This window comes from Bombina bombina, chromosome 3 (assembly GCF_027579735.1).
Source record: "Bombina bombina isolate aBomBom1 chromosome 3, aBomBom1.pri, whole genome shotgun sequence".
NCBI classification, from domain to species: Eukaryota; Metazoa; Chordata; class Amphibia; order Anura; family Bombinatoridae; genus Bombina; species Bombina bombina.
Genome location: NC_069501.1, coordinates 1,121,062,465 through 1,121,088,261, shown reverse-complemented (window position 1 = coordinate 1,121,088,261; position 25,797 = coordinate 1,121,062,465). Strand labels below are relative to the sequence as shown.

Sequence of the window (25,797 nt, the reverse complement as noted above, 5' to 3'; positions counted from 1 at the left end):
TTATTCTCAGGAACTCTTTAATTAATTAGACATTAATTCCCTCATAAAATATTTAATTAAGGAAATTAAAACATTGCAGTACACATCACATTAATATTTTTAACTGCTTTTGATGTAATGTACCTCTGAAAACCGTGCTTTTTACAATCCCTCCCTAATGAAATGCAACTAATCCTGCAACATTCTGTACAGTGATTGCTATTTTTTTCTGATAATCACTAGATGATAGATTACAATGATGTTAGTAATTATCTGATGATCACTATATAATAGATTACCTTAATATTAGTAATTATCTAATGATCACTAGATGACTGATTACAATAATGTTTTAATTATCTGATGATAACTAGATGATAGATTACACTAATGTCATTAATTATCTGATGATTTCTAGATAATAGATTACAATGATGTTAGTAATTCTTTGATGATCACTATATAATAGATTACCTTAATATTTGTAATTATCTGATGATCACTAGATGATAGATTGCAATAATGTTATTAATTATCTGATGATCCCTAGATAATAGATTACCATAATGTTAGTAATTCTCTGATAATCACTAGATGATAGATTACCATAAAGTTAGTATTTATCTGATGATCACTAGATGATTGATTACAATAATGTTATTAATTATCTGATTATCAATAGATAATAAATTATGTTAATTTTAGTAACTGATGATCACTAGATAATAGATTACGATAATGTTATTAATTATCTGATTATCACTATATAATAGATTACAATAATGTTAGTAATAATCTGATGATCACTAGATAATATATTAGAATAATGTTAGTAAATATCTAATGATCACTAGATAATAGATTACATTACAATAATGTTAGTAATTATCTGATTAACGCTAGATGATAGATTACCATAATGTAATCAATTATCTGATTATAACTGGATAATAGATTACCAAAATATTAGTCATTTTCTGATTAACACTAGATGATAGATTTCCATATTACTATTAATTATCTAATAATAGCTAGATAATAGATAACCATAATGTTAGTAATTATCTGATGACCACTATGATAGATTACAATAATGTTATTAATTATCTGATGATCACTAGATAATAGATTACAATGATGTTAGTAATTCTCTAATGATCACTAGATGATAGATTACCATAATGTTAGTTTTTATCTGATGATCACTAGATGATAGATTACCATAATGTTAGTAATTATCTGATTATCACTAGATGATAGATTACCGTAATGTTAGTAATTATCTGATGATCACTATATAATAGATTACCATAATGTTAGTAATTATCTGATTATCACTAGATATCTGATAAGTTTACTAGACTTTTTCATTACAGAGAAGCAGATTAAAACAAATGAAAGTATTTTTCATGCTTGGCCATTATTATAAATAAAATGCAGGTTTAATTAATTCATATGGTCGTTTTGGTCTTACTTCACAGATATTCTGTCAATAAATACACACATTACTGTCAATAAATACCTGAGCTTTTCTACGTATTTTTAAAAATTCCCCAAAAAGCATATTATAGCACCCTACTAAGTGGCCATGTACGTTCCTTGATAGGTACCCTATTATATATTATAGCACTCACTGTGAGCCTTGTTTTCACAGAGGGCACAGGCAGTCATATTGAGTACAGTCTGTCCCATTCAATCTAAGCATAGCATGCACCCTATGATCTGTGTTAGATGCATAATATTTTTGGTTTACTGTCCTTTTAACTAGATAATTATGTTTACGGTCAGGACATTTTTAAAGCCCCCCTTCACCATGACCAATATGTCCAGATGCCTATAATTGTTTTATCCTGGCATATGACACTATGATTGTGTAAGTGCCACAAACCTGCACACAAAGGCAGAGCTCCCAACTGTCCTGCATTTCGCAAGATGTTCCAGGTTTAAGAGTTTTGCCCTACTGTACCTTCTCTATAAGTGAAACTTGTGACTGCCCAGCCATTGATTAAATCAACAAGCCTTGCCTCTGAGCTTCCTCAACTCCACCCATGTCATGCCAAGACGTTGTCCATGCAGCACCCTAACTCTACACCCTTAATTTATGATACTCTTCCAATGAGCTATCCTGTCTCAGCCCCCACTCTTACAGTCCCTGGATACTAGCCAACAAATGTTGGGATGTATGCAAAGGAGACCCATATACATTGAATCCAACTAGAGAGAACATTATCAGGCCAGGTGAAGAAAATATATACAACCTCTTTTTCATTTTCTTCTGTAAATGGCATGGATAAGTCACATGTGCAGGTGCTCAGTATTGGCAAAACAGAGGAATAACATTGCCCAGTCATCTGTTGCATGTAGATTAGGGTAGAATGTAGTCTCAGTAAAAGTCTACAAAATACCTCTACAGTTTAGAATCAAACATTATGGGCTAGATTACAAGTAGTTCACTATTGTTGGCAATAGTACAATATTGTGAGTCTATTACAAGTTGAAAGTAAACACGCCCCGCCAAGCACAATCTAAAGAACTTGCTAAAAGGTTAGGGCTCTAAAAAAAGTTGCACCAAACACAACATAAATATATTAAAATAAACATTTACACTCATATATACACTATCTGATCAAAATTATTCATATACATATTAATAAAATAAAAGGTTATAAGTGCTAAAAGATATATGGTATATGACAAGGTATTTGAATAGAATGGGCTATAATATATATATGCTATAATATATAAATATGTCTGTTAATATTTTGTCTGGGAATCTTTTAACACAATGTCCACAGCGATCTCAAGTTCAAAGTCTGGTAATTTAGAGTTCTGAGCTATTAATCCCCAGACAATGCAGCTATGCACTGATAACGTTGCAAAAAAAAAAAAAAAAAAAGGGCTAGATTACAAGTGGAGCGTTAATTTATCACGCCCGGCAACAGGAACATTTGCCAATTTGCAGGCGTGCAAAATTTTGAGCTTGCAGTAGCAATTAACACTTGTAAAATTAACCAGAGATCATATCAGGTTAATATTATAAATACCCCCCAAATGCCCCCAAAATACAGCGTAGTGTATTTTATTAAAAAAATAAAATTTGTAGCATTTTTATTTTTTAATAAAATAACTGCACTAGGCAGTATTTTGGAGGTAAAGATGGCAGGTGTGGGGTGTTAGAAAGAAAACGGCATTGAAAAGTTGCTTTACATTGCGGTCTATGGTAACTGTGTGTTCCCAGTAAATTGATATACATATGCTTATATACAGTACATATTTATGTGCTAATATGTGTATATACATCTCTGACAGCATCTCATGAGCGCAATGCTTTAGTGCAATGCGAACAAAATGTTGCGTTTGCATTGCACCTCACCTGTAATTCCAGAGCACGTATTGATCATATATACGGACAGTAATCATGAAAATAGCAATTCAGTTCATGCAGTAGGGCACAAAAATTTGCTACCACCAACTGCTTTTATTTGATCAATAATTATAAAGTAGTAAAATATTGTAATCTGTTGACACTTATAATTCAAAAACACATTATTTAACACTGCGGCTAATTATATGTGATCTATTCGTTAAATCCTTATGTAATATTGCCATTTATACGAGTATCTGTATATGAATATCCTCAACACATAACATTTGTGTATACGTTTTAAAAACTGTTATGACAACATTTTCATTAAAAGTGAATCATCCTAGCACACAAGTTGCATTTGTGTTTTAAAAATTTACACTTGATATTATATTATTTATAGGGTCATATTATATTATATATAGGGTCATATTATATTATATATAGGGTCATATTATATTATTTATAGGGTCATATTATATTATATATAGGGTCATATTATATTATATATAGGGTCATATTATATTATATATAGGGTCATATTATATTATATATAGGGTCATATTATATTATATATAGGGTCATATTATATTATATATAGGGTCATATTATATTATATATAGGGTCATATTATATTATATATAGGGTCATATTATATTATATATAGGGTCATATTATATTATATATAGGGTCATATTATATTATATATAGGGTCATATTATATTATATATAGGGTCATATTATATTATATATAGGGTCATATTATATTATTTATAGGGTCATATTATATTATATATAGGGTCATATTATATTATTTATAGGGTCATATTATATTATTTATAGGGTCATATTATATTATATATAGGGTCATATTATATTATATATAGGGTCATATTATATTATATATAGGGTCATATTATATTATTTATAGGGTCATATTATATTATTTATAGGGTCATATTATATTATATATAGGGTCATATTATATTATATATAGGGTCATATTATATTATTTATAGGGTCATATTATATTATATATAGGGTCATATTATATTATATATAGGGTCATATTATATTATTTATAGGGTCATATTATATTATATATAGGGTCATATTATATTATTTATAGGGTCATATTATATTATTTATAGGGTCATATTATATTATATATAGGGTCATATTATATTATTTATAGGGTCATATTATATTATATATAGGGTCATATTATATTATTTATAGGGTCATATTATATTATTTATAGGGTCATATTATATTATTTATAGGGTCATATTATATTATATATAGGGTCATATTATATTATATATAGGGTCATATTATATTATATATAGGGTCATATTATATTATATATAGGGTCATATTATATTATTTATAGGGTCATATTATATTATATATAGGGTCATATTATATTATATATAGGGTCATATTATATTATTTATAGGGTCATATTATATTATTTATAGGGTCATATTATATTATTTATAGGGTCATATTATATTATATATAGGGTCATATTATATTATATATAGGGTCATATTATATTATATATAGGGTCATATTATATTATTTATAGGGTCATATTATATTATATATAGGGTCATATTATATTATTTATAGGGTCATATTATATTATATATAGGGTCATATTATATTATTTATAGGGTCATATTATATTATATATAGGGTCATATTATATTATTTATAGGGTCATATTATATTATATATAGGGTCATATTATATTATATATAGGGTCATATTATATTATATATAGGGTCATATTATATTATTTATAGGGTCATATTATATTATATATAGGGTCATATTATATTATTTATAGGGTCATATTATATTATTTATAGGGTCATATTATATTATATATAGGGTCATATTATATTATATATAGGGTCATATTATATTATTTATAGGGTCATATTATATTATTTATAGGGTCATATTATATTATATATAGGGTCATATTATATTATTTATAGGGTCCTACTAGTCCTCATGATAGGGCTGTCTGTTGTCATGTCAGATGAGCCTACTGAAGCAGGTAAAGGACAACTTTTTCTCAGTGATGAAAAACGATACCATTTCTAAATTAAAACTAAGTTTAATATTTCTGAGGGTGCATTGCAATGCCCACTAGATGTATTTTCATCCAAATAATTGCTGGAGATTGACCACACCATCAGAAGACCAGTATATTAAGAAAAAAAAAGAAAAAAAACAATGGCACTATATGAAGCTTTAAAACCCTAATTATCCTTGTATAGTCCACTATTGAAATATAGGGCTATGGATATGGAGCTTTGTAGTAAATACAAATTGCAGGAGAGATTAAAGACAGGCCAAAGAGACCTATTCCTTAAACAAGACTACAAAAACAGCACTCGAGGGGTTACATTTTCAATAAAATTTACTAGTGTACCAAGTGCATCCAGTTCATAAATAGATACAGAGAATAAGGCAGACTCAATGCTGTACTAAAGGGATAGGTTGTTTAAAACATAACTTTTATTACACACAAATTACACAATAAAATGGAAAATAATTATTAAAATCACTCTTAGGTGAATTTACCAGATGCATATTGTGTCATGAGCAATGTAGCAAGTGTATTTTGCCCAATAGTGATAATTTATGGTAGTAAAATATAAGGTATCAGTATTGTTTCTTCTTTGTATTAACAGCCTATCTAGAACCTAGAATAGACTGGTTAATAGTTTAATGTTCCTGAAGTCACCTTGTGACAAATAGGTTAAGGACTAAAATTTCCTACTAACAAGGCTTATGTAGAATTTGTTCACTGGGGGTTAATTAAATGCAAGACATATTCAAACAGTCAATGGGAATATTCCCTAATGTTGTATCACCCTTATTGTACTGTGTGGTAAAAGTACTATTTGCAATTCCCAAGTGGTGAATATCCACTCTGTGTTACCAGATGTGGTAATCAATACAAAATATAAAAAGTGCTTGTACTTTATTCACAAATGTTGATAAATAACGGTTAATTTGTTTGTGAAAAGACTGCTATTTTACTAAGCTTGCATCATGCAGGTAAAAGTAAACCCAAGTGTTTTTATATATTAACCTCTTATGAACCAGTATTGAGGGAGTTTCAGAGCCCCTGTAGGTAATTTTGTTATTTTGAAAATTTTTGGCATGGGTCAAAAAATACAGAAATATTCACAGTGGAAGACTGGAGAAACATCCTGTTTATTGGCAAATCAAAAAAAAATTTTGGTTGCAAACACAGAGTTCATGTGGGGAGATGGTAGCATGAGAGGCTTATACCACAGTGTGTAAAATGTACAATTAAATATTCAGTTGTGGAGATGGTTCGCCTGTTCTGTGGTTTTTAACTTGTACAATTACACACTTTAACCAAAGAGAACTACCACCCTACTCTAGAGAGGTCTGTCATCCCTTCTGGCTTAACATTGTGTGCAAAAGGATTGCTTTTCCAACAGGACACCAATTCTAAACACACACTAAACCTGTGCCTGGGTGTCTGAATTTCAAGGAATGAGTGCTAATTTATATTTCTTTCCCTCCACAATCACTGGACCTCATCCTTAATGAACATTATTGGAAACATTTAAAAAGAGGTGGCAGTGCACTACCCACTCCATAGAGCAATAAGTTAAATGCAAGCAATCAATCTGCCTGCTTAAATATATTTCTTCAGCTGTCTCATTCTGGGCCCAATGATCAAAAATTCTCCAGGTTAGAGACACATTATAGTGCAGACTTAAGAGCTGAATTCTCTAAGAAAAGTGGCAGAACTTGGAAGTCCCAGAGAGATAAGAGCTTTCTCCCCTAGAAAGTAATAAAGTTTTTAGGTTAGAGAATCTCTCAGGGGAGAGATAAGGTAACAGGGGAGCACCTGGCACTTATATAAAGTCTCGGTTTGCAGCAAATACAAATTAAACTGCAATATTGTCACTACAATTTAACTTGTATTTGCTTCTAGATTAGTACACATTACTTTTCTGACAGTTAAATAAATGTATTGTGAATTTTAAGCAAACTTCACCTGCCTATAGCTGGTGAAATAAATCAGTAAGCCCTGAAGTTGTAAAATGCTTAGAGAACATCCTGAGAATTTTAAGAGAGAGTCAGACATACCCTGGAATCTCCCCTGTTCAGCCCAGCAAACTCGTCTCTCCCTCCCAGTTTTTGTTTTACATAGAACAAATGCAAAGTGCAATGTAATTTGTAAAGGATACACAGAAATATACAAAGTAAAATCAGAATTTGTAAAATCACAATCCTAAATGCAATGCTTTATGCATTGTCTAAATCCATTAAAATACTTTGGAATGCCTTCTGTGCAGGCTTCCTAAACTGTATGCCAGCTCTTAACTGGCAGATTATAATCACCCCGGACAAGTCCAATAGGGCTGATTGACAGCCCCTGCTCAAGCACAATTGACTTCTTGGGAGCAGGGGGTGGCATTGCACAAGCATCCGATTATGCAATGTTAAATGCAGTCCATGTACTGCTGCCCGGTGGCCACGATGCCAGGGGGACAGGTTCGCTTAAGCGAATCTTGTCCGTTTGGCCATTGTTAAATGGGGATCATAACATGCAAATATATACCAATATGATTTAATGAAAACGCTTAATAGAACTTTTTCACATATGTACTCAGGGGTCAAGTCCTACAAAAAAAAGTGTGGGAACTCACCAAGACTTCCACCCTCGCTCGCTTGTTTTATATATATATATATATATATATATATATATATACACAGTATATATATGTATATTATCTATAGACTTTGGTTAATGAAAGTAAATTAAATCCAATGAGCCATTGAATGGTTGCATTTGGGCCTGAGAATCCTCCTCTGTCACAGAATCTCACCCACTTAAGGTGCAATAGTTATATTTCTGATGATGGGAGCTAAATAACCCCAGAGCAAGCCACACAGAAATGTAAGCACCATGTGTAATACCAGATAATAAAGATAATATTCATAACAGGGCTGATAACACAGCAGGACTGCTGACAGTCTTACATTTAGTGTATTGTATGAAGTGTTACTGCCCATTACTAGAGGAACTGACTATATCCCTCTAACCAGACTGTGGTCCAGCTCCTCCCACCAGCAGCAGCAGTGTTTATTGAAGTGTTTCTGTTCTCTGTCCAGAGGGAACTTAGTTCCTCCTACAAAAATAGTGTAGGAACTCCGTTCCCATGCGTTCCCGCCCGACTTGACCCCTGTATGTACTGCAATAATTTAAAATCACTTTACGTGTTTACCATCTCTCTAAAGGATAGGTCTGCAGGATTGTATATCATAGTTTTTGTATACCACCAATTTGGCATTGCCTATTTATTATCAGCTGCAGCACAGGTTACATTTACTTATTTATTTTTCAGAAAAGGATCAGTTTCATTTACACTGTAGTCACACTATTTTGCTATAAAGGGAAGTTTGCTATACCTGGAATTATTCATCCAGTATCTATTTGAGAAACCAAAAGTATCGGTCTATTAAAAAACGCCTCAGTTCATCAAAAGTTTCATTTCTAAAACTTTGCCTCATAGGTATCTTTTGACTGAAGTGTCTATTTTCCCAACTCTGTTTTCTCTGAAAACTGTGCAGTATTTTTAAATGTAAAATACTTTATTTGGCAGACTATTGTGGTTAGAGTACTATAAATGCTAAAAAAACAAATTTCACTGTAGACAAAACATAGGAACATAGATTTTTATGTAAACAAATAAGAACCATAGGCCCAATAAGTTTGCCCTTGTTTCCTATTAAGTGTACTGTAAGCTAAAAGGGACAATAAAGTCAAAATTTAACTTTCATGATTCAGATAGAGCACACTATTTTAAATTACTTACCAATTTACGTCCATTATCAAAATGTCTTTTATATATGCACACTTTCTGAGGCTCTTTCTGAGGCACTAGCTACTACTGAGAATGTGAAAGAATTCACAATACATACATATACATTTTGTGATTGGCTGATGGCTGTCACATAATACAGGAGGCAGAGTAAATTTGTCAGAGAAAGATCTACTAGTTATTTGAAGATGATCAAAAGTGCCACGAGGTGGCAAGATATTTAAAATGGATCCGTTGCGATGTTGAGAAAGCCGTCAAAATATTCAAAAGGGCTGACAGTACTGTTTAAAGGTAGCATCCATTTTACCATACATTTCAGTGGCAATCGCCAATTACATCAAAGGTGTAATGTAAAGGATCCCTTTACACAGTACTGTATGCAATACAAGTTACATGTGTCAATGGAGACTTAAAGGGACATGAAACCCAAATGTTTTCTTTCATGATTCAGATAGAGCAAACAATTTTATACAACGTTCCAATTTATTTCTATTATTTAATTTGCTTCCTTCTCTTGTTATTCTTTGCTGAAAGGTTTATCTAGGAAAGATCTGGAGCAGCAAAGAACCTAGGTTCTAGCTGCTGATTGGTGGCTGCATAATTATGCCGATTGTCATTGGCTCACCCATGTTCAGTTAGAAACCAGTAGTGCATTGTTGCTCCTTCAACAAATGATACCAAGAGAATGAAGCATATTTGATAATGGAAGTAAACTGGAAAGCTGTTTAAAATTGTATGTTCTACCTAAATCATGAAAGAAAATGTTTGGGTTTCATGTCCCTTTAACCCCTGTTCTTACAATACAATAGTGAATTAAACATATAAATAATACACCTATAAAAGCAGGGGGATTGTGGGTATATAATATATGAATATACAATGTTTAATGTATATGTTTAGTATAGTGTTTTTTTACTTATTTTAAGAATGCGATTGCACGTTCACAATATTCAGATTTTATAATATTGCAAACGGGATTGCGCAATAATTTTTACTTATAATATTGCAATCACAGTGTAGCAAACATGTTCTATATTAATATATATATTTATTCTATATGGAACTAGAAGTAACGTTGAAATTTATCAGAAAAAAATTAACTGCTCACTTGAAATGACCCGATTGAAAGTGCTGCGAGGTGGCGATAAATTTCAAAGTAATCTGACGCAATGTCGAGAAAAATATTCTAAAGTACTGACATTACTCTTTAAAGGCAGCAGCACAGAGAGGCGTTTTAATATACCTCACAATGGGTGGCGATGCTGGCGAAGTATTCCAAGCAGCATCGGCACCGACATTGGCAATGTAAAGGATCCCCTTTAAATATATAGCACTGAGCCTAATAATTATAGCTATGTACCGCTAAACTGACATAACCTAACCCACAACCGCAAATTATCCCTATACTACTTAAACCCTAAACCTTCAATAGCCCACCACAATAAACTTCCTAACCTATTAACCCCTATAGTGCCATAGTGCCAATAGCCCACTGCAATAACCTCTACACTACTTGACCCCTATGTACAGTGAAACTGAATTTACATGTGCATAATTTGAAGTGTTACTACACAGAATACATTTTTTATTTTTGTGAACACACACTATTTTATGCAGATATGCTTTAAAGACAACTCCCCCTCAGTGGCAGACTTTTGCTGAAGTTGTGATTTTTTTGGAATATATTGCCAGACCGATGGACTGCAAGCCTGCAAACCCAAACAGGCAATTTCTTGTTGTTTTGCCGATGTTTTAAATATTGGGGCCTGAGTATTATTGTCCTTATATTATAGTATTATCAATTTTGTTTAATTCTCTTGGTATAATTTTGTTGAAGGAGCAGCAATACACTACTGGGAGCTAGCTAAACACATTGGTAATTCAATGACAAGAGTCATATATGTGCAGCCACCAATCAGCAGCTAGCTCCCTGCTCCCGAACCTTCCTAAGTACGTTTTTTAACAAAGGAAACTAAGCAAATTAGATAACAGAAGTAAATGAGAAGTTTTTAAAAATTGTATGCTCTATCTGAATAATGAAGGACAAATTTGGGGTTTCAGCCCCTATCTAAACTTAACTCCTTATCTTCCATCTCACCATCAATAACATAGACTTTTCAATATTATTGAAACCTAGTGGAGTGACATAATAATTACATCAAGAAGTATCAAAAATATATATAGATTATGAAATACATTTAAAATCTACCCTACAATATTAATTATAGTTATACTTTGCTATCTTTTATACCCCAAAAAATACAAATTTAGATTTTAAAATTGGTGGCGCTATATTGATGACACCTTTGGGTGTGGTTAGGTGACATTGGAACCCAGGAAAGATTTGGACAGTAATTAAATAATGCCACACAGCATATTTTATTTAAAATGAATTTCAGTGAGTTTTTTTTAAGAAACAGATTGTAATACTCTTTTACATTTTACAAGTACACTTCCATCTGCCCAGGAGTACGTTAATGAGGTTGATACAGATTGTCTGTGATGATGGACTGGCCCAGGACAGGTTGAAGGAGATGGACTCTCGTTTTATAGATTATCCACCATATTTGATATATAAGGATATTCTACTACTTTCTCAATAGTCAATATTATCTTACAGCACAGAAAACAAAAACAATCTAGGATGGCATTTGTTAGTAAATATTGCAGTTTAAACAAAGAAGCACAATTATGTAAACAATGGGAAATGTTACAAATATGTAATTCCATTATACTGGAATTTTCAAGTATTCTGATGCCAGCCTATAAAAAGGGAGTTAATTTAAAACATATATTGGTTACAGCAGATGTAAGTTCTAAACATAATGTGAGACAAAGCTGCATAGATAAAAAAAATAATTTGGGATGTTATCCTTGCTTAGCAATAGTATAATACAAAGCTCTGCTTTTACTCATCCTAGGACAGGAAAAAAATATAGCATTAGGGGATATTATACATGTAACACGGACTTTGTAGTCTATTAAATTAAATATGCCTGCGGGGTCATCTATGTGGGGGAGACGACTAAGTCCATGAAAGGATTAATCAACATAACAGTAATATTTGCAGTAAACAGGTGAATGCACCAGTTGTCACTGCTGGACACAACCTCACTCAACTGAGATTTAAAATTATTTAACATGTTTATTGCCCAAGAAGAGGTGGGAATACAGAATGTTTATTACTACAAAAGGAAGTGTTCTGTATGCTTTAATACCTTATGGAATTAATTGGGAATTGTATTGTTTGTTATTTTTTCAATTCACTTTTTTCTTTTGTTATGATTTATAAAAAGTATAAATTTAATTGATGTTGTAGAGCTGTACATATTTTTAGGAGCCAGACATTGGTATTTGTAAATAGGTCTGTGGAGAATAACCCAAAACGTTAGGAGCCAATGGCTACCTAGCTCCTTGGTTTGCCGAGCCCTGTTGTAGGGTAGTGTGTAGATTTTAAATGTATTTTGAAGTCTGTATATATTTTTGATTCTTTTTGATGTAATTATTATGTCTCTCCACTAGGGGTGATAATATTTTAAAGTATATGGCCCTGACAATCAAAAATTCACCACCACAAAGTGAAAAACCACGCTTTTCCTCACAGGGACAATCTTGGTGCAGTTCTCAAAGAAAATGGGCTGTCCCTGTGAGTGACGAGTAGAAATAATGAGAGCTCTCTGCGATGTAAAAATTTACATTTAATCTTTAACAATACACCCAATACAAATCAAAATATGCTTTTTTTTCAGTGCACTGTACCATAACTTTGCAGTTATTTTCCTGTGCATAGGTTTTTCTTTCAGAGTAATTTAGTGTTTTGAGCATTTTGATAAAAGTTTGTCAACTTTATATTTGTAGGAAAAATTAGTGAGATCAGTATGGTGGAAATGTTTAGAGAATTATGCTGGGATTTGAGAGACAATGTCTTACACACCCATGGAACGCCCATGTTCAGTCCATTTTACAATAAAACAACAATTACGCTTTGTATGTTGCACACATTTTTATGTGTTGTTTTGCACACCCAGTGTACTTAAATTAGGATTGATGTTGTGCATATTTATTTGTTTTGTAGGATTTTTATATTATTAATTGTGTACTTTTGTACTGTATGTATCTTCTTCCCAGGCAAAAATGCAGCATTCACCTCTTAAAGCAGAATACGCCTCTTTCAGGGTAAAAAGTCGCTTTAGAAAATCCCACTTGGGAAATAGAAGTGCTTGTGAGCATTCTTGCAGAATCTCACCAGACCAGAGACCTTTATTTATGTGACATGGAAAATTAGGATTTTATAAGAGGGAAGGAGTCCCATGTATATTTATATCTGGTAGTCTTTGGTAAATAAAGATATCTTGAATTAGATTGGTGGTACTCTTAAAGTTTGCACTCTCGATATATATATACATATATATATATATATATATATATATATATATATATATATATGTATATATACAGTATGTATATATACATACTGTATATACACTGTGCATATAAATATATATATATATATATATGTGTGTGTGTGTGTGTATCTATATACAATGTATATATACAGTATATATAAATATATTTGTGTATATATATATATATATATATATATAATTATGTTATATATAAATAGAGATAGAAAGATAGATGATAGATAGATAGATAGATAGATAGATAGATAGATAGATTATAGATAATATCATGTAGGTTTCAAGTTTCTTGCTAGCACACTGATCATGTGTATAGAAAGATATTACTAAATTTGGGGTGTAATTCAACTGCCTCAGTCATATTTTGCAATGGTTAACATTGTGAGATAAGCTATGTTCATATTCTAAGCCATGACAGTTCATTAGAAAAACATTTTGAAATTGTTTTCTAGCTCTTCAGATCAATTGAACCTCTTACAAATAATATTAAAATCCTGCAATCCTACAGTTTTCTCAGCACTTTTGGAACACTATTTCCAAAAAAATATTTTCGAAGACCTTTACACTTTGCACAATTTTCATACAGCACATAGAGTCTTTTTTACCAGTTTGTTATGCTTAATCTAATGCATGCTCAATTCGCATTTCAGGAAACATGATCACTTCTTGATCCGTTTAAAGAATAATACGTATCAAAACATATTTTTAAAATAGGAAACATGGTTTTTCAAAAAATACATTTTAAATATTTTTTAAGGGACATTGTACACTAGATTTTTCTTTGCATAACTGTTTTGTAGATGGTCCATTTATATAGCCCACCTGGGAGTATTTATGTAAAAGTGTACAGTGTTAAATGTATACACGCGTTTACAGACTCCTGCTGTTTATGTTATCTGTCTTTTCATATGTAGGGAAGGGGGAGGGTCTGCTCTTCTTGTTTTCCAGCTCCTAAGTAAGTTTTTAAAAGATTTTATACTGGACTTTTAGATCAGCATATGTGCATATTCTTCTTTATAGTAGTGTCTATTACATGCAGATATATGAAAATTTGTGTACACTGTCCCTTTAACACAAATCATACTGAGTAATTGAGCTTGACAGTCAAAGCAATATTGAAGAGGATGAGAAGAGTGACACAGAAGGAAACTCTTTAAAAGTAATGGTATCTATCTATCTATCTATCTATCTATCTATCTATCTATCATGGATTAACACATCAATCCTAGTTCAGTGCTCATTATCATAAAGCTAGAGTAAGATTTAGATACTATATCACAAGGTTTTCCTGTAAAGATTAAAGGATATGGAAATATTTGAAAGGTAATGATGATTAACTTGACTGTGTCTCCTTCATTTGAATAAGGATAATTGTCTCAGTCTTATAAAGCTACATCTGATTTCCATACCTTTGCTAGCCTCTGGCAGTTTTAATTTAACCATGGGTATTGTCAGTGAAATGTTGAAGGTGCTGAGACATCTCCTAACTGTCATGATGGTGCATTGTCATAGGTCAATTTCCTTTCCCAATACCCCTGATATAGTGTAAAGGGGTACTTTATGCATATGGAGAAATTACTGATGCTCTAGGAACCATATAATTCACCCATGTGGATCTATAGAGTACTTAAAGATCAATAGGATCTCTAAATGACCAATAAGCTCATTTTAGGATCAATAAGCTCTCTATACAATCAATAAGCTCTCTATAGGCTCAGCAAGCTATCTACAGGATCAACAAACTCTCTACAATATAAGTAAGCTCTTTATATCATCAATAAGCTATCTACAGGATCAGTAAGTTCTCTATAGGATCAAGAAGCTCTCAATGTGAAAACTGTTTGTAACTATAACATGAACCAAAAAAATGTTTATGCAGCATTCCACAAACCTATTCAACTCATAGGGGATGATTTATTAATGTGCGGACGGACACGATACAATGTAGCGTATCATGTCCGCCGTACATACGCTGTCAACATTTATCATTGCATAAGCTGTTCTTGTGAACTGCCTGTGCAATGCTTCCCCCTACAGATTTGCAACCAATCGGCTGCTAGCAGGGGGTGTCAATAAGCCCGATCGTATAGGATTGGGTGGATTAATGTCCACAGCCTTAGAGCAGGCGGACAAGTTTTGGAGCAGCGGTCTTTAGACCGCTGCTTCATTACTACTGTTTCCGGTGAGCCTGAAGGCTCGCGCGGCAACAGGGGGCATCAAGCTCCATTCAGAACTTGATAATTTGGTCCCATATAGTCTGCACGGTTCATTCATCTTTAAAGGGATACTGAACCCAATTTTTTTTCTTTCGTGATTCAGATAGAGCATGCAATTTTAAGCAACTTTCTAATTTACTCCTAGTATCAATTTTTCTACGTTCTCTTGCTATCTTTATTTGAAAAAGAAAGTTCAGAACCCTGGACAGCACTTCTTTATTGGTGGATGAATTTATCCACCAATCAGCAAGAACAACCCAGGTTGTCCACCAAAAATGGGCCGACAACTAAACTTACATTCTAGCTTTTCAAATAAAGATTCCAAAGAGAATGAAGAACATTTGATAACAGGAGTAAATTGGAAAGTTGCTTAAAATTGCATGTTATCTGAATTACAAAAGAAAAAAATTGGGTTTAGTGTCCCTTTAAGAATATAGTAGATACCAGTTCCCTCATGGATGCTATTTATAGACCCTACGTTATTTTCCTGACTTTCAAGATAAAAAAGGTTAACATTCCTTCATATATATACATTGTTATATTTGCCAATTTCTAAATTGTCTAACTTTTAATAGACTGTAGACATTTTTAACAAACTTATTTTTCCTTTATCACAATGTTAACATGTTCATCTTGTATGTTAGACACCCACACACAATAATGTATCTATCTAATGCTGTTTACTTACACAGATTTCTACACATACAGTAATTTTACAGTTAATCTGCATAAATTTGCTTCTAAATATATTTATTCTGTCTCAAAATACCATAACAACAATGTTCAAGCTACTTCCAAATCAATGTATTCTGTATTAGTGCTGACTTGGAGGCCCTTCACTGAAGGCTCAGATGAGCGAGCCTGCAGCTGATAGTTAGAAAGCAGCGGTCATTAGAACTTTTATTAGCTGGCGGATTTAAAATCAGCTGGGACACATTCATCTGGGGTGATTAACAGCCTCTACTTGTGTGCCATTGGACTATTGTGAGCAGGGGGTGGCATTGTATAAGCACACGCATGTGCAATTTTAAATACAGGCAGTGTATTGCTGCCCACTTTCTGCAATCCCAGGCGGACAGGTCACGGAAGCGAAGCTTTATTAAATGGCACACTTACTCTGGATCATATATGTTTACATCTTTTTAAATCCCGAACCTAAAGCAATCTAGTCTTACTTTTCCCCAATCCAAAGGAAGTCTTTTTTGGGAAAATGAATTATGAAGTAAACATAGATCATGCATCATCATGGGACAGGTGAATAAATTCAAGGTCAAGTCAGCCCAGCTGTGAGATAGCTGGGATATCTCAGATTAAGAGGACATAAATGTGAAAATCAAACTATATTGATTAAGAGAACGAGCATACTCTTGGCATCCTTTGTTAGCTCCTTCCCATTAGAGCATACTTAGGTAGGCTCAAGAGCAGGCAGGTGAAATAAGACACTGTATGGCACCAGTTTTAGCAACAATGTTTGTACAAATTATGATTAACAGGTCCCTTTAAGAGATTAAAGCATCCCACGTGTTTTTTTAATTATATGAATGCTGGATTGACTTAGCCAGAGACTTTCTCTATCTGAATCATGCTAGTTTAATTTTGACTTTCCTATCCCTTTAACAGAGCATATCATGTTTGAATATTGTTCCAAGCAAGCATATAATAGAAACTTTATTTATAGATAAATTAAACAAAGACCAGCTTTTATTATATAGGTATTTACCCCTACTAATGTGAGAGAAAGTGATAATGGGAAAATACATACATATGTTTATACTTTAACTCTGAAAATTGTGGTTTCTTACTGCCCCTAGAGAAGCTGTAGTGAATTCTTTATGATTCATAAACTACACCCTGCAACATGCTAAACAGCAAATGCTTGACCAGTACAGGACCTCAATGACCTGTCACTAAATGACCACAGAAAAGAAGATAAGATAAACACACTCAATTGGCTTTTCAAGAGTTATGTCCCTTGACTACAAAACACGCTCATTTTACTAATAAAATAAAAATTGTAAATGCATTTAAAACACATATCTGTAAGCAGTTTTTTTGCAGTTCTGAGCTAAATTGCTGATATATGCACAAACAAAAATTACTTTAATGACCTTTTAAACATCCCTGTTTTAGGAAATCAGCTACACAAAACACAGAAATGGATTTATCATTTTCAGTGAATTTCAGTGAATTATTTGAAAGAGAGAATTTACTTTCTGTATTTACAGCCACATCGAGAAAATAAGACAAATTATAAATTAATTATTATTCTGCATAATGGTGAATCGAGTCCTTTTACGTAATCTGAAAATGTATAATGTACATTGAAATATCAACCCAGTTTAAGAAATTGCAAATTGAAAAATGTGCACAAAATAAAAAACCGTCTAACAAGTTAAATAATTAAGGATGTTGTGATACCTGTCAATAATAAAAAAAAAGTTTACCTAAAAAAGGAAGCTTTATAAGCAGAAGGACTTCATTTATGATAATTTCGGAATGACATTGTATGCATGTAATGTGACCCACAAAATGAAGTGGCAAATATTATAATACACTAATTATATATTATTGAAAATGCTTGCATGATTGCCATAAAAATTGGGGGGTTTTTGGTGTAAGAAAAAAAAAGTGTTTAAACTTTTCTTCTGAGGAGCCACAAGGGAGTTTTTTTTCACATAGGGCTAAACATGAATGCTAATTAAAGTTAACTAAAATAAATATTTATACTTATTTTGCATGTACTTTAGATGATTAATAGTTTAGGTTTAAGACAGATCTTTTAAAGCTTGTTTTATATAGCATAAATTCATAAGAAAAATAATTTATTAAGCACTACAATTGAAGACAAATAAACCAAGCAGTATGGTGATAGCTCAGATGTGTCGTCAATGGCACTCATGCCATAGGTTTGCCCCCCCCGGCATATTTGTCAATAACTATCGTCAATGCTAAATGGAAATACTTGTGTTATTGTACAGACATAGAAACATATACAAATAAACTCGCACACAATGTTTTTTTTTCTGCATCTCCATCAATATTCTTTTTGGTGCTTTAAGAGGAATATTGTTGTTTTAAGATTAAATTATTGATAACATATTTTGTGAGATAAAATGCTTCACTGTGGCCCTTAACTTGGACAAGTGTATTATAAAACTTACAAATTATATATTGCTGCCAATGTTTTCATGATTTCTATTGGTTATATAGTTTCTCTTAAAAGGACGATGAGAATTCCTTTGCTGCAAATCTTTATTAGATTATTAGATAAAATATTTGTCAAACATGAATTAGCAACGATTTTACTTTCGGAATACATTGTATGCAACAGTAGAATTGTATGCTGCTGACATCAACTAACATAGACTTGCCTGGACCACACTCGTCTGGGCAAACGTATATTGAAAAAAAAAAAAAAGTGTTTACTATCGACATTCTTCTATAGTAAACACTGGGGGGTTTTTTCTGTTTTTTTTTTTAATGATGTTAACAGTAAAATAAAACAATAAAACACTGGATATCTTATGGGTTAAAAAGTAATCAGACCACTTGGATGCTAAACAAATATTATTTAGCAAAGTTTTTATATAGAAGTAGGTTTATGAAGTTGTATTGCAACACATAAGCTGCTAGTGTTATGATACACCTTTTAGTTGTAAGTACTTTTTGAAAGAATCATGGTACATTGTACATTGTAATTAGTAAGTTGACCATACTGCAGATAATAAATACTGTAAAACATTGCTCAAAATCAAGGTAAAACAACCAGGAAACAATTTAAACTGTATAACATGTCTTTAATATAAATACACATACAGGGGAATTATTTAAAGTAAAGGCTAATATAATATAGCTGCAAGCATATTAACGTGTTTCCGTGTTATCACTGTTGTATTATTTGCAGTATGGTTACAGGTTTTATAGCCTTATTACACAGTGGGATTGCAGTAGAAATACTCTTACTAATATGCCTTTTATATGCCATACCTTGTAGCCAAAGCAATGTCTGCCATTTGGAGCAAAGGTTCTTCAGTTCTTTCATGTTGCAAGAGCTTTGAAACGTTTAGAATTACAAACATGTAGCCCATATGCTTTTCCTCAGCACTGAGGGTCTCTGCACAGCTGCTTACCTTAATTCTCTAAATGTTACAATAACCACAAAAAAATGACACTAAAAAAAATACACTTCTCTATTTCTTATCCTCTAGGGTCTACCTCAGTTGTGCGTAAGGGAAGTAAGGAAACTTTCTGAGGAGATTCAAATAAGTGTTCAGTAAAAGAGAGTTTTGGTCTACTAGATGATGCACTAGTAGTTGTGACCAATAAGCAGCAAGTAGCTAACTTTAAATAGCGAACTGCGTAGTATGAAATTCCTATTATATTCTATTTTTTACTTCTTTTTGCATAATTATTACTAGGTTTTTAATTATTCAGACCTGATTTTGTATACTCACATTTGAATTGTGGAATATATTTGTTTAAATTATTGGTGTATCTTAGTTTTAGATGAGAGGCCAAATCCTGTAAAACCGGTGAACCTTGTAAATCATGTGACGTGTTTCAATTTTAATTATATGATTTTAAAAATTAGATATATTCTCGAGGAACCACATGTAGCCTTAAAAGGCATGAATGTGGATTCAGAGTATTTTTGTTATAAACTTATATTTGGGGAAAAAAAGCATTATTTGTAATAACTTTTACTGTGCACATAACCCGTTAATGCTACTATAGTAGGATGTGTGACTGTACATTTCTCATGTGGCAACTGATATTGGCGACACATCATGTGACGTCACTGACACTCACAGCATGCTTGAGAGAGTGTAAATGTGGTTTATCACTGTATCATGTACAGTATATAGTGAAATATACCACAAAAAATGCCATAACTTTAAATTATGGTATTTTTTTAAAAAAATGTTTCAAATTAATGTTTATAATGTAATACTGTGCATTGTAAATTTGACTTCCATGTTTATTTAATCGACAAAAAAAATCCTCTTATGGTACAGGGCACAGCTGCATAGGTGGACAGTCTGGAATCCGTGGGTCAAGGAGTCATTTTGTGTATGCCACTGCAGGTATCAGCACATGTGGTATCTTATTGGCTAACATTTGAACTTCACTTGCATTGGCTCCTTTAAAAGCCGGTTGGAGCACTCAATGCAATCACTCTTGGGTGATCCCAGACGAAATGCACAGAGACTCATGTTCTATGACTACCTGCACAGTTAACTTTCCACTCCTTACACTGTGAAGGTGTTCTCCAGCAAACACTACCACACTTGGTTTACAGTTACGGCTGAGGTGGACTCTGAACGTTGGATTATACCCTTGGATTGTGGAACAGTTGCAGCAGTCTTTACTTTGGAATTCAATTTCCACCATTGCATTTTATGTTTTTATTGTTTGTAAGTAGCCATTTGTCTTAGCGCACTTACCATTCAATAAATTGTACCTCACTTGAGTCAGGCTGCGCCTATGCTGTTCTTTTTTCTTACAAGGCACGTAAGCCTTTGAATTCATTGATTGTTTTGGGTATGTAGCAGTCCCATTTTTTGATTGGCTCAATAAAATTAACCTGTTTTAAAGGGACAGGAAACCCAAAAAAATTATTTCATGATTCAGATAGAGAATACAATTTTAAACAACTTTCCAATTTACTTCTATTGTTTAATTTGCTTCCTTATCTTGTTATTCTTTGCTGAAAGGTTCATCTAGGAGTCAAGAGCAGCAAAGAACCTAGGTTCTATACGCTGATTGGTGGCTGCATGTATATATCGATTGACATTGGTTCACCCATGTGATCAGTCAGCAACCAGTAGTGCATTGCTGCTCATTCAACAAAGCATACCAAGAGAACAAAGAAAAATTGATAATAGGAGTAAATTAGAAAGTTGCTTAAGATTGCACGCTCTATCCGAATCATGAAAGAAAAATTTTGGGTTTCATATTCCTTTAAGTGAGAGTAAGGATGCCAAATGCACATGCTGCAAAATAGTTAAAACAATATATAACAAAGATGTATAAACACATAATAACTTACTTTTTATATAGGAATCTAATAATTCTATATTAAATGAATTACAAAACAGATAGGACACATTGGACTGTACATTAGCGTGCACTGATATTACAAAGTGGAGCGCAAATATCGATTTAGCTAAAGCGATATTTTGCGCTCCACTTGTAATCTGGCCCATAATATTTAAAATATTCCTATTATTCACTTTTATTAAAATAGTATTTTCGTTTTGACTGGCATATGCAGTGTTTGTATTCCAGTAGAAGAGACCGCAACATCCCCCTCCCTATCCACAGTAGAAAATGAGTTTCCTGTCTATCTCAAAATTGAAGGAGCTGTTGGTAGTTGTGGCAATCATATTTTAAGCACTAAAATGATGTTCCTAATGTTACATTCCAAATCAAATGTGCCAATCTTAGTACACACAATTCTTTTTATATTTTGTTTCAAGTGGAGACTTTTATGTCTCTTTGTTTCTTAGGCATAAATACACTATACATCTTTTATATATACCTATATCTGTATAACTATTCCTATAGATATATACAATGACCTCCACTAATATTGGCATTCTTGGTAAATATGAGCAAAGAAGGCTGTGAAAAATGATATTTATTGTTTAACCTTTTGATCTTTTGTTCAAAGGGTGCCAATATTAGTGGAGGGCGCTGTAGGTATAGATATCTATCACGTAAATATAGAAATATATATTTAATAATAAAAATTAAAAAAATGTCGATGTGAAAGACATAGGAATGTAAAATATGCAAATTGTGCTTTGCGATTTGGGTCTAATGTGGTGTCGGGTTAGCGCACATGAAGAACTGCTAACCTCAATGCACATTTTTGAAATATTACAAAAAAAATATTAAAAAAAATCAATAAAAATTATTTAAAATTATTATACATTTTGTAAAAAAATCTTAATAATCCATAGAATATATATATATTACAGTATGTATATCGCAGCCGCCTTGAACCCCATCTCCTTTCGATCACAAGCCATAACTTTCAACTTGTAATATCAGCCTTTTTTAGCATGGTTGCTCCATTGAAAGTGTAGGGTGCGATTGAGCGATCTCGGCCACACTAACCCTTCTCTGGTAAATCTGATTTTCCATGCATTTGTAATATCAAGTTGTGCACAAATGTTAGTGCGGTCCATTAATTCTGCTTATTGCATCCCGTGCTATCATTAGTCTACCACTTGTAGTCTAGCCCATTGTTATTTTGATAAAAGCCACATAGGAAGTAAGTATGTTTAATAAGACTGATATGTTTCTCTATCAGTCTTTAAAAGGAAACATATCAGTCTTATTAAACATAATTTAGTGTTTTTTTTTTTTTATCAAAATAACAATATATTTTAACTGGTCAAAATACCATCATTATTGCTTTTTGAAAAATTTGATAATCACAGAAAAAGGGCTATTTCCTTTTTGTACATTATTTTACCCCAATGATATTGAATATTTTCAGTTACAGTTTATGTTTTAGCCACCAATCAGCAAGCGCAACCCAGGTGCTGAACCGAAAATGGGCCGGCTACGCAGCTTACATTCTTGCTTTTCAAATAAAGATAGCAATAGAACAAAGAAAAATTGATAAAAGGGGTAAATTAGAAAGTTGTTTTAAATTGTACTCTCTATCTGAATCATGAAATAAAAAAATTGGGTTTAGTGTCCTTTTATCTCAGATTATATTATACCTTATATTATCTTCATTTTTAAACTATGGAATGAATTACTTGGTTTGTATTCAATTTATTTTATTTATATTGTAGAACTAGGGATACTTTTTATGGGCTAGATTACAAGTGGAGCGACAAATTACAAGTGGCTGGTTATTGCTACCGCGAGCTCCCTGTAGCAATTATCGCTCAAAAAATTAACCAGTGGTCAGGTTAATTTTTAAAATGTGCCTCAATTGCCCCCCCAAAAAAGTGCCTTTACATTGTGGTGAATGAGTGCCTGTGTGTTCGCTATAAATATATATGTATATGCTTATATAAATTTATATTTAGGTGTTAATATGTGTATATACACATAAAAAACACATAAATATATATGTATATATTCATATTTATTTACATTTGCTGCCCATCGCTGCATGACTTACCCCATTCGCTGCTCTAGTTCTCATGCCGTGGCCCCTATTTAAGAAAGTCTGACGGACCTGATCCGACAGTGCGGATCAGGTTCACCAGACCTCGCTGAATACGGCGAGCATTACGCTCGCCGTATTCAGCATTGCACCAGCAGCTCACAAGAGCTGCTGGTGCAACGCCGCCCCCTGCAGACTCGCGGCCAATGGGCCACCAGCAGGGGGGTGTCAATCAACCCGATAGTACTCGATCGGGTTGATTTCCGGCGATGTTTGTCTGCCTGCTCAGAGCAGGCAGACAGGTTATGGAGCAGCGGTCTTTTGTTCTACCTTAGAATTGTTATTGTTTTAAAAGATAGATAATCCGTTTATTACCCATTCCCCACTTTTGCATAACCAACACAGTTATATTAATACACTTTTTACTTCTGTGATTACCTTGTATCTAAGCCTCTGCAAACAGCCCCCCTATTTCAGAAGTTTTGACACTTTTGCCAATCAGTGTTGACTCCTAGGTAACGCCACATGCATGAGAACAATGTTATCTATATGACACACATGAACTAACACCCTCTAGTGGTGAAAAACTGTCAAAATGCATTCAGATAAGAGGCGGCCTTCAAGGTCTAAGAAATTAGCATATTAAACTCCTAGGTTTAGCTTTCAACTAAGAATACCAAGAGAACAAAGCAAAATTGGTGATAAAAGTAAATTGGAAAGTTGTTTAAAATTATATTCCCTATCTGAATCATGAAAGTTTATTTTGGACTAGACTGTCTCTTTAAAGTGACATTAAAGTCAAAATTAAATGTCCATGATTCAGATAGATCATGCAATTTTAAGAGACTTTTTGTTTCATTCTCTTCTCTTGGTAACCATTGTTGAAAAGCATACCTAGGTAGGCTCGGGAGCAGCAGGGGAGCTAGCTGCTGATTAGTAGCTACTAGTATCTATCTTGTGCCATTAGCTTATGAGATGTGTTCAGCTAGGGCTCAGTAGTGCATTGCCACTCTAGAGAGGCTTTAACTTTTACCAATACAGTGGTCACCATCTCCCCACCTAATCTAGAAATGTAGAGAGCTTCCATGATATAACTTGCAAAACTGTAAACATCTCAACTAGGACAGGGTGTAAAAGGGTAATGCCAGGAGACTTGGAGGTCCAGGGGGAAGGTTTGGTGATTTGAGTGGCTGTTTGGTATTCTAGGGTGGGTTTGTGTGGTCCCAGGTTGCCAATAGAGAAAAAAACAGCATAAATAGAGGACATAGATAGTAGAACTGACCTAGGTGAGTTAAAGAGCATGCACATATCTTTAGCCATCTGGTAGCAGTGTTTGCAACAATCTTTATAGCAATGTTATACATAGTTGCATACACTGCTGCTATGGAGTGTTCAAGACACATGCACTCTCCCAAGCTCCTATCAGCAAATCTAATATTTCTCTTCAACAAAGAATAATAAGAGAATAAAGCAAATTAGACAGTTATTTAAGAAATCTGGTCCATATATACCATAAATGCTTTTCTCAACAAAGCAAAAAAAAAAACAACAACTAGGGTTGAAGGGACAGTCTACTTGATTTTCTTGTGTATTGTTTAAAAAGATAGATAATGCCTTTACTACCCATTCATCAGCTTTGCATAACCAACATTGTTATATTCATATTCTTTATAACCTGTAAATTTGCCTGTTTCTAAGCCCCTGTAGGCTGTCTCCTATTTTAGTGTTTTTTGTTTTCTTAGCTTTTTACAATCTTGCAATACAGTTAGACAGTGATATGGGGCTCCATGTACTA

At 32.9% G+C, this 25,797-nt stretch overlaps 1 protein-coding gene across 1 annotated transcript in view; it reads right to left on the bottom strand.

Annotated features, from left to right (window-relative positions):
• The window catches only part of FLT3 (fms related receptor tyrosine kinase 3), a 234,497-nt gene extending 214,555 nt beyond the window's left edge, over positions 1 to 19,942 (bottom strand). Inside the window, exon 1 of the mRNA XM_053708480.1 lies at positions 19,859 to 19,942. Coding sequence (XP_053564455.1) covers positions 19,859 to 19,913 — 55 coding nt within the window. The 5' untranslated portion in view covers positions 19,914 to 19,942. The remainder of the gene's footprint in view (positions 1 to 19,858) is intronic.
• Positions 19,943 to 25,797: the final 5,855 nt, after the last annotated feature.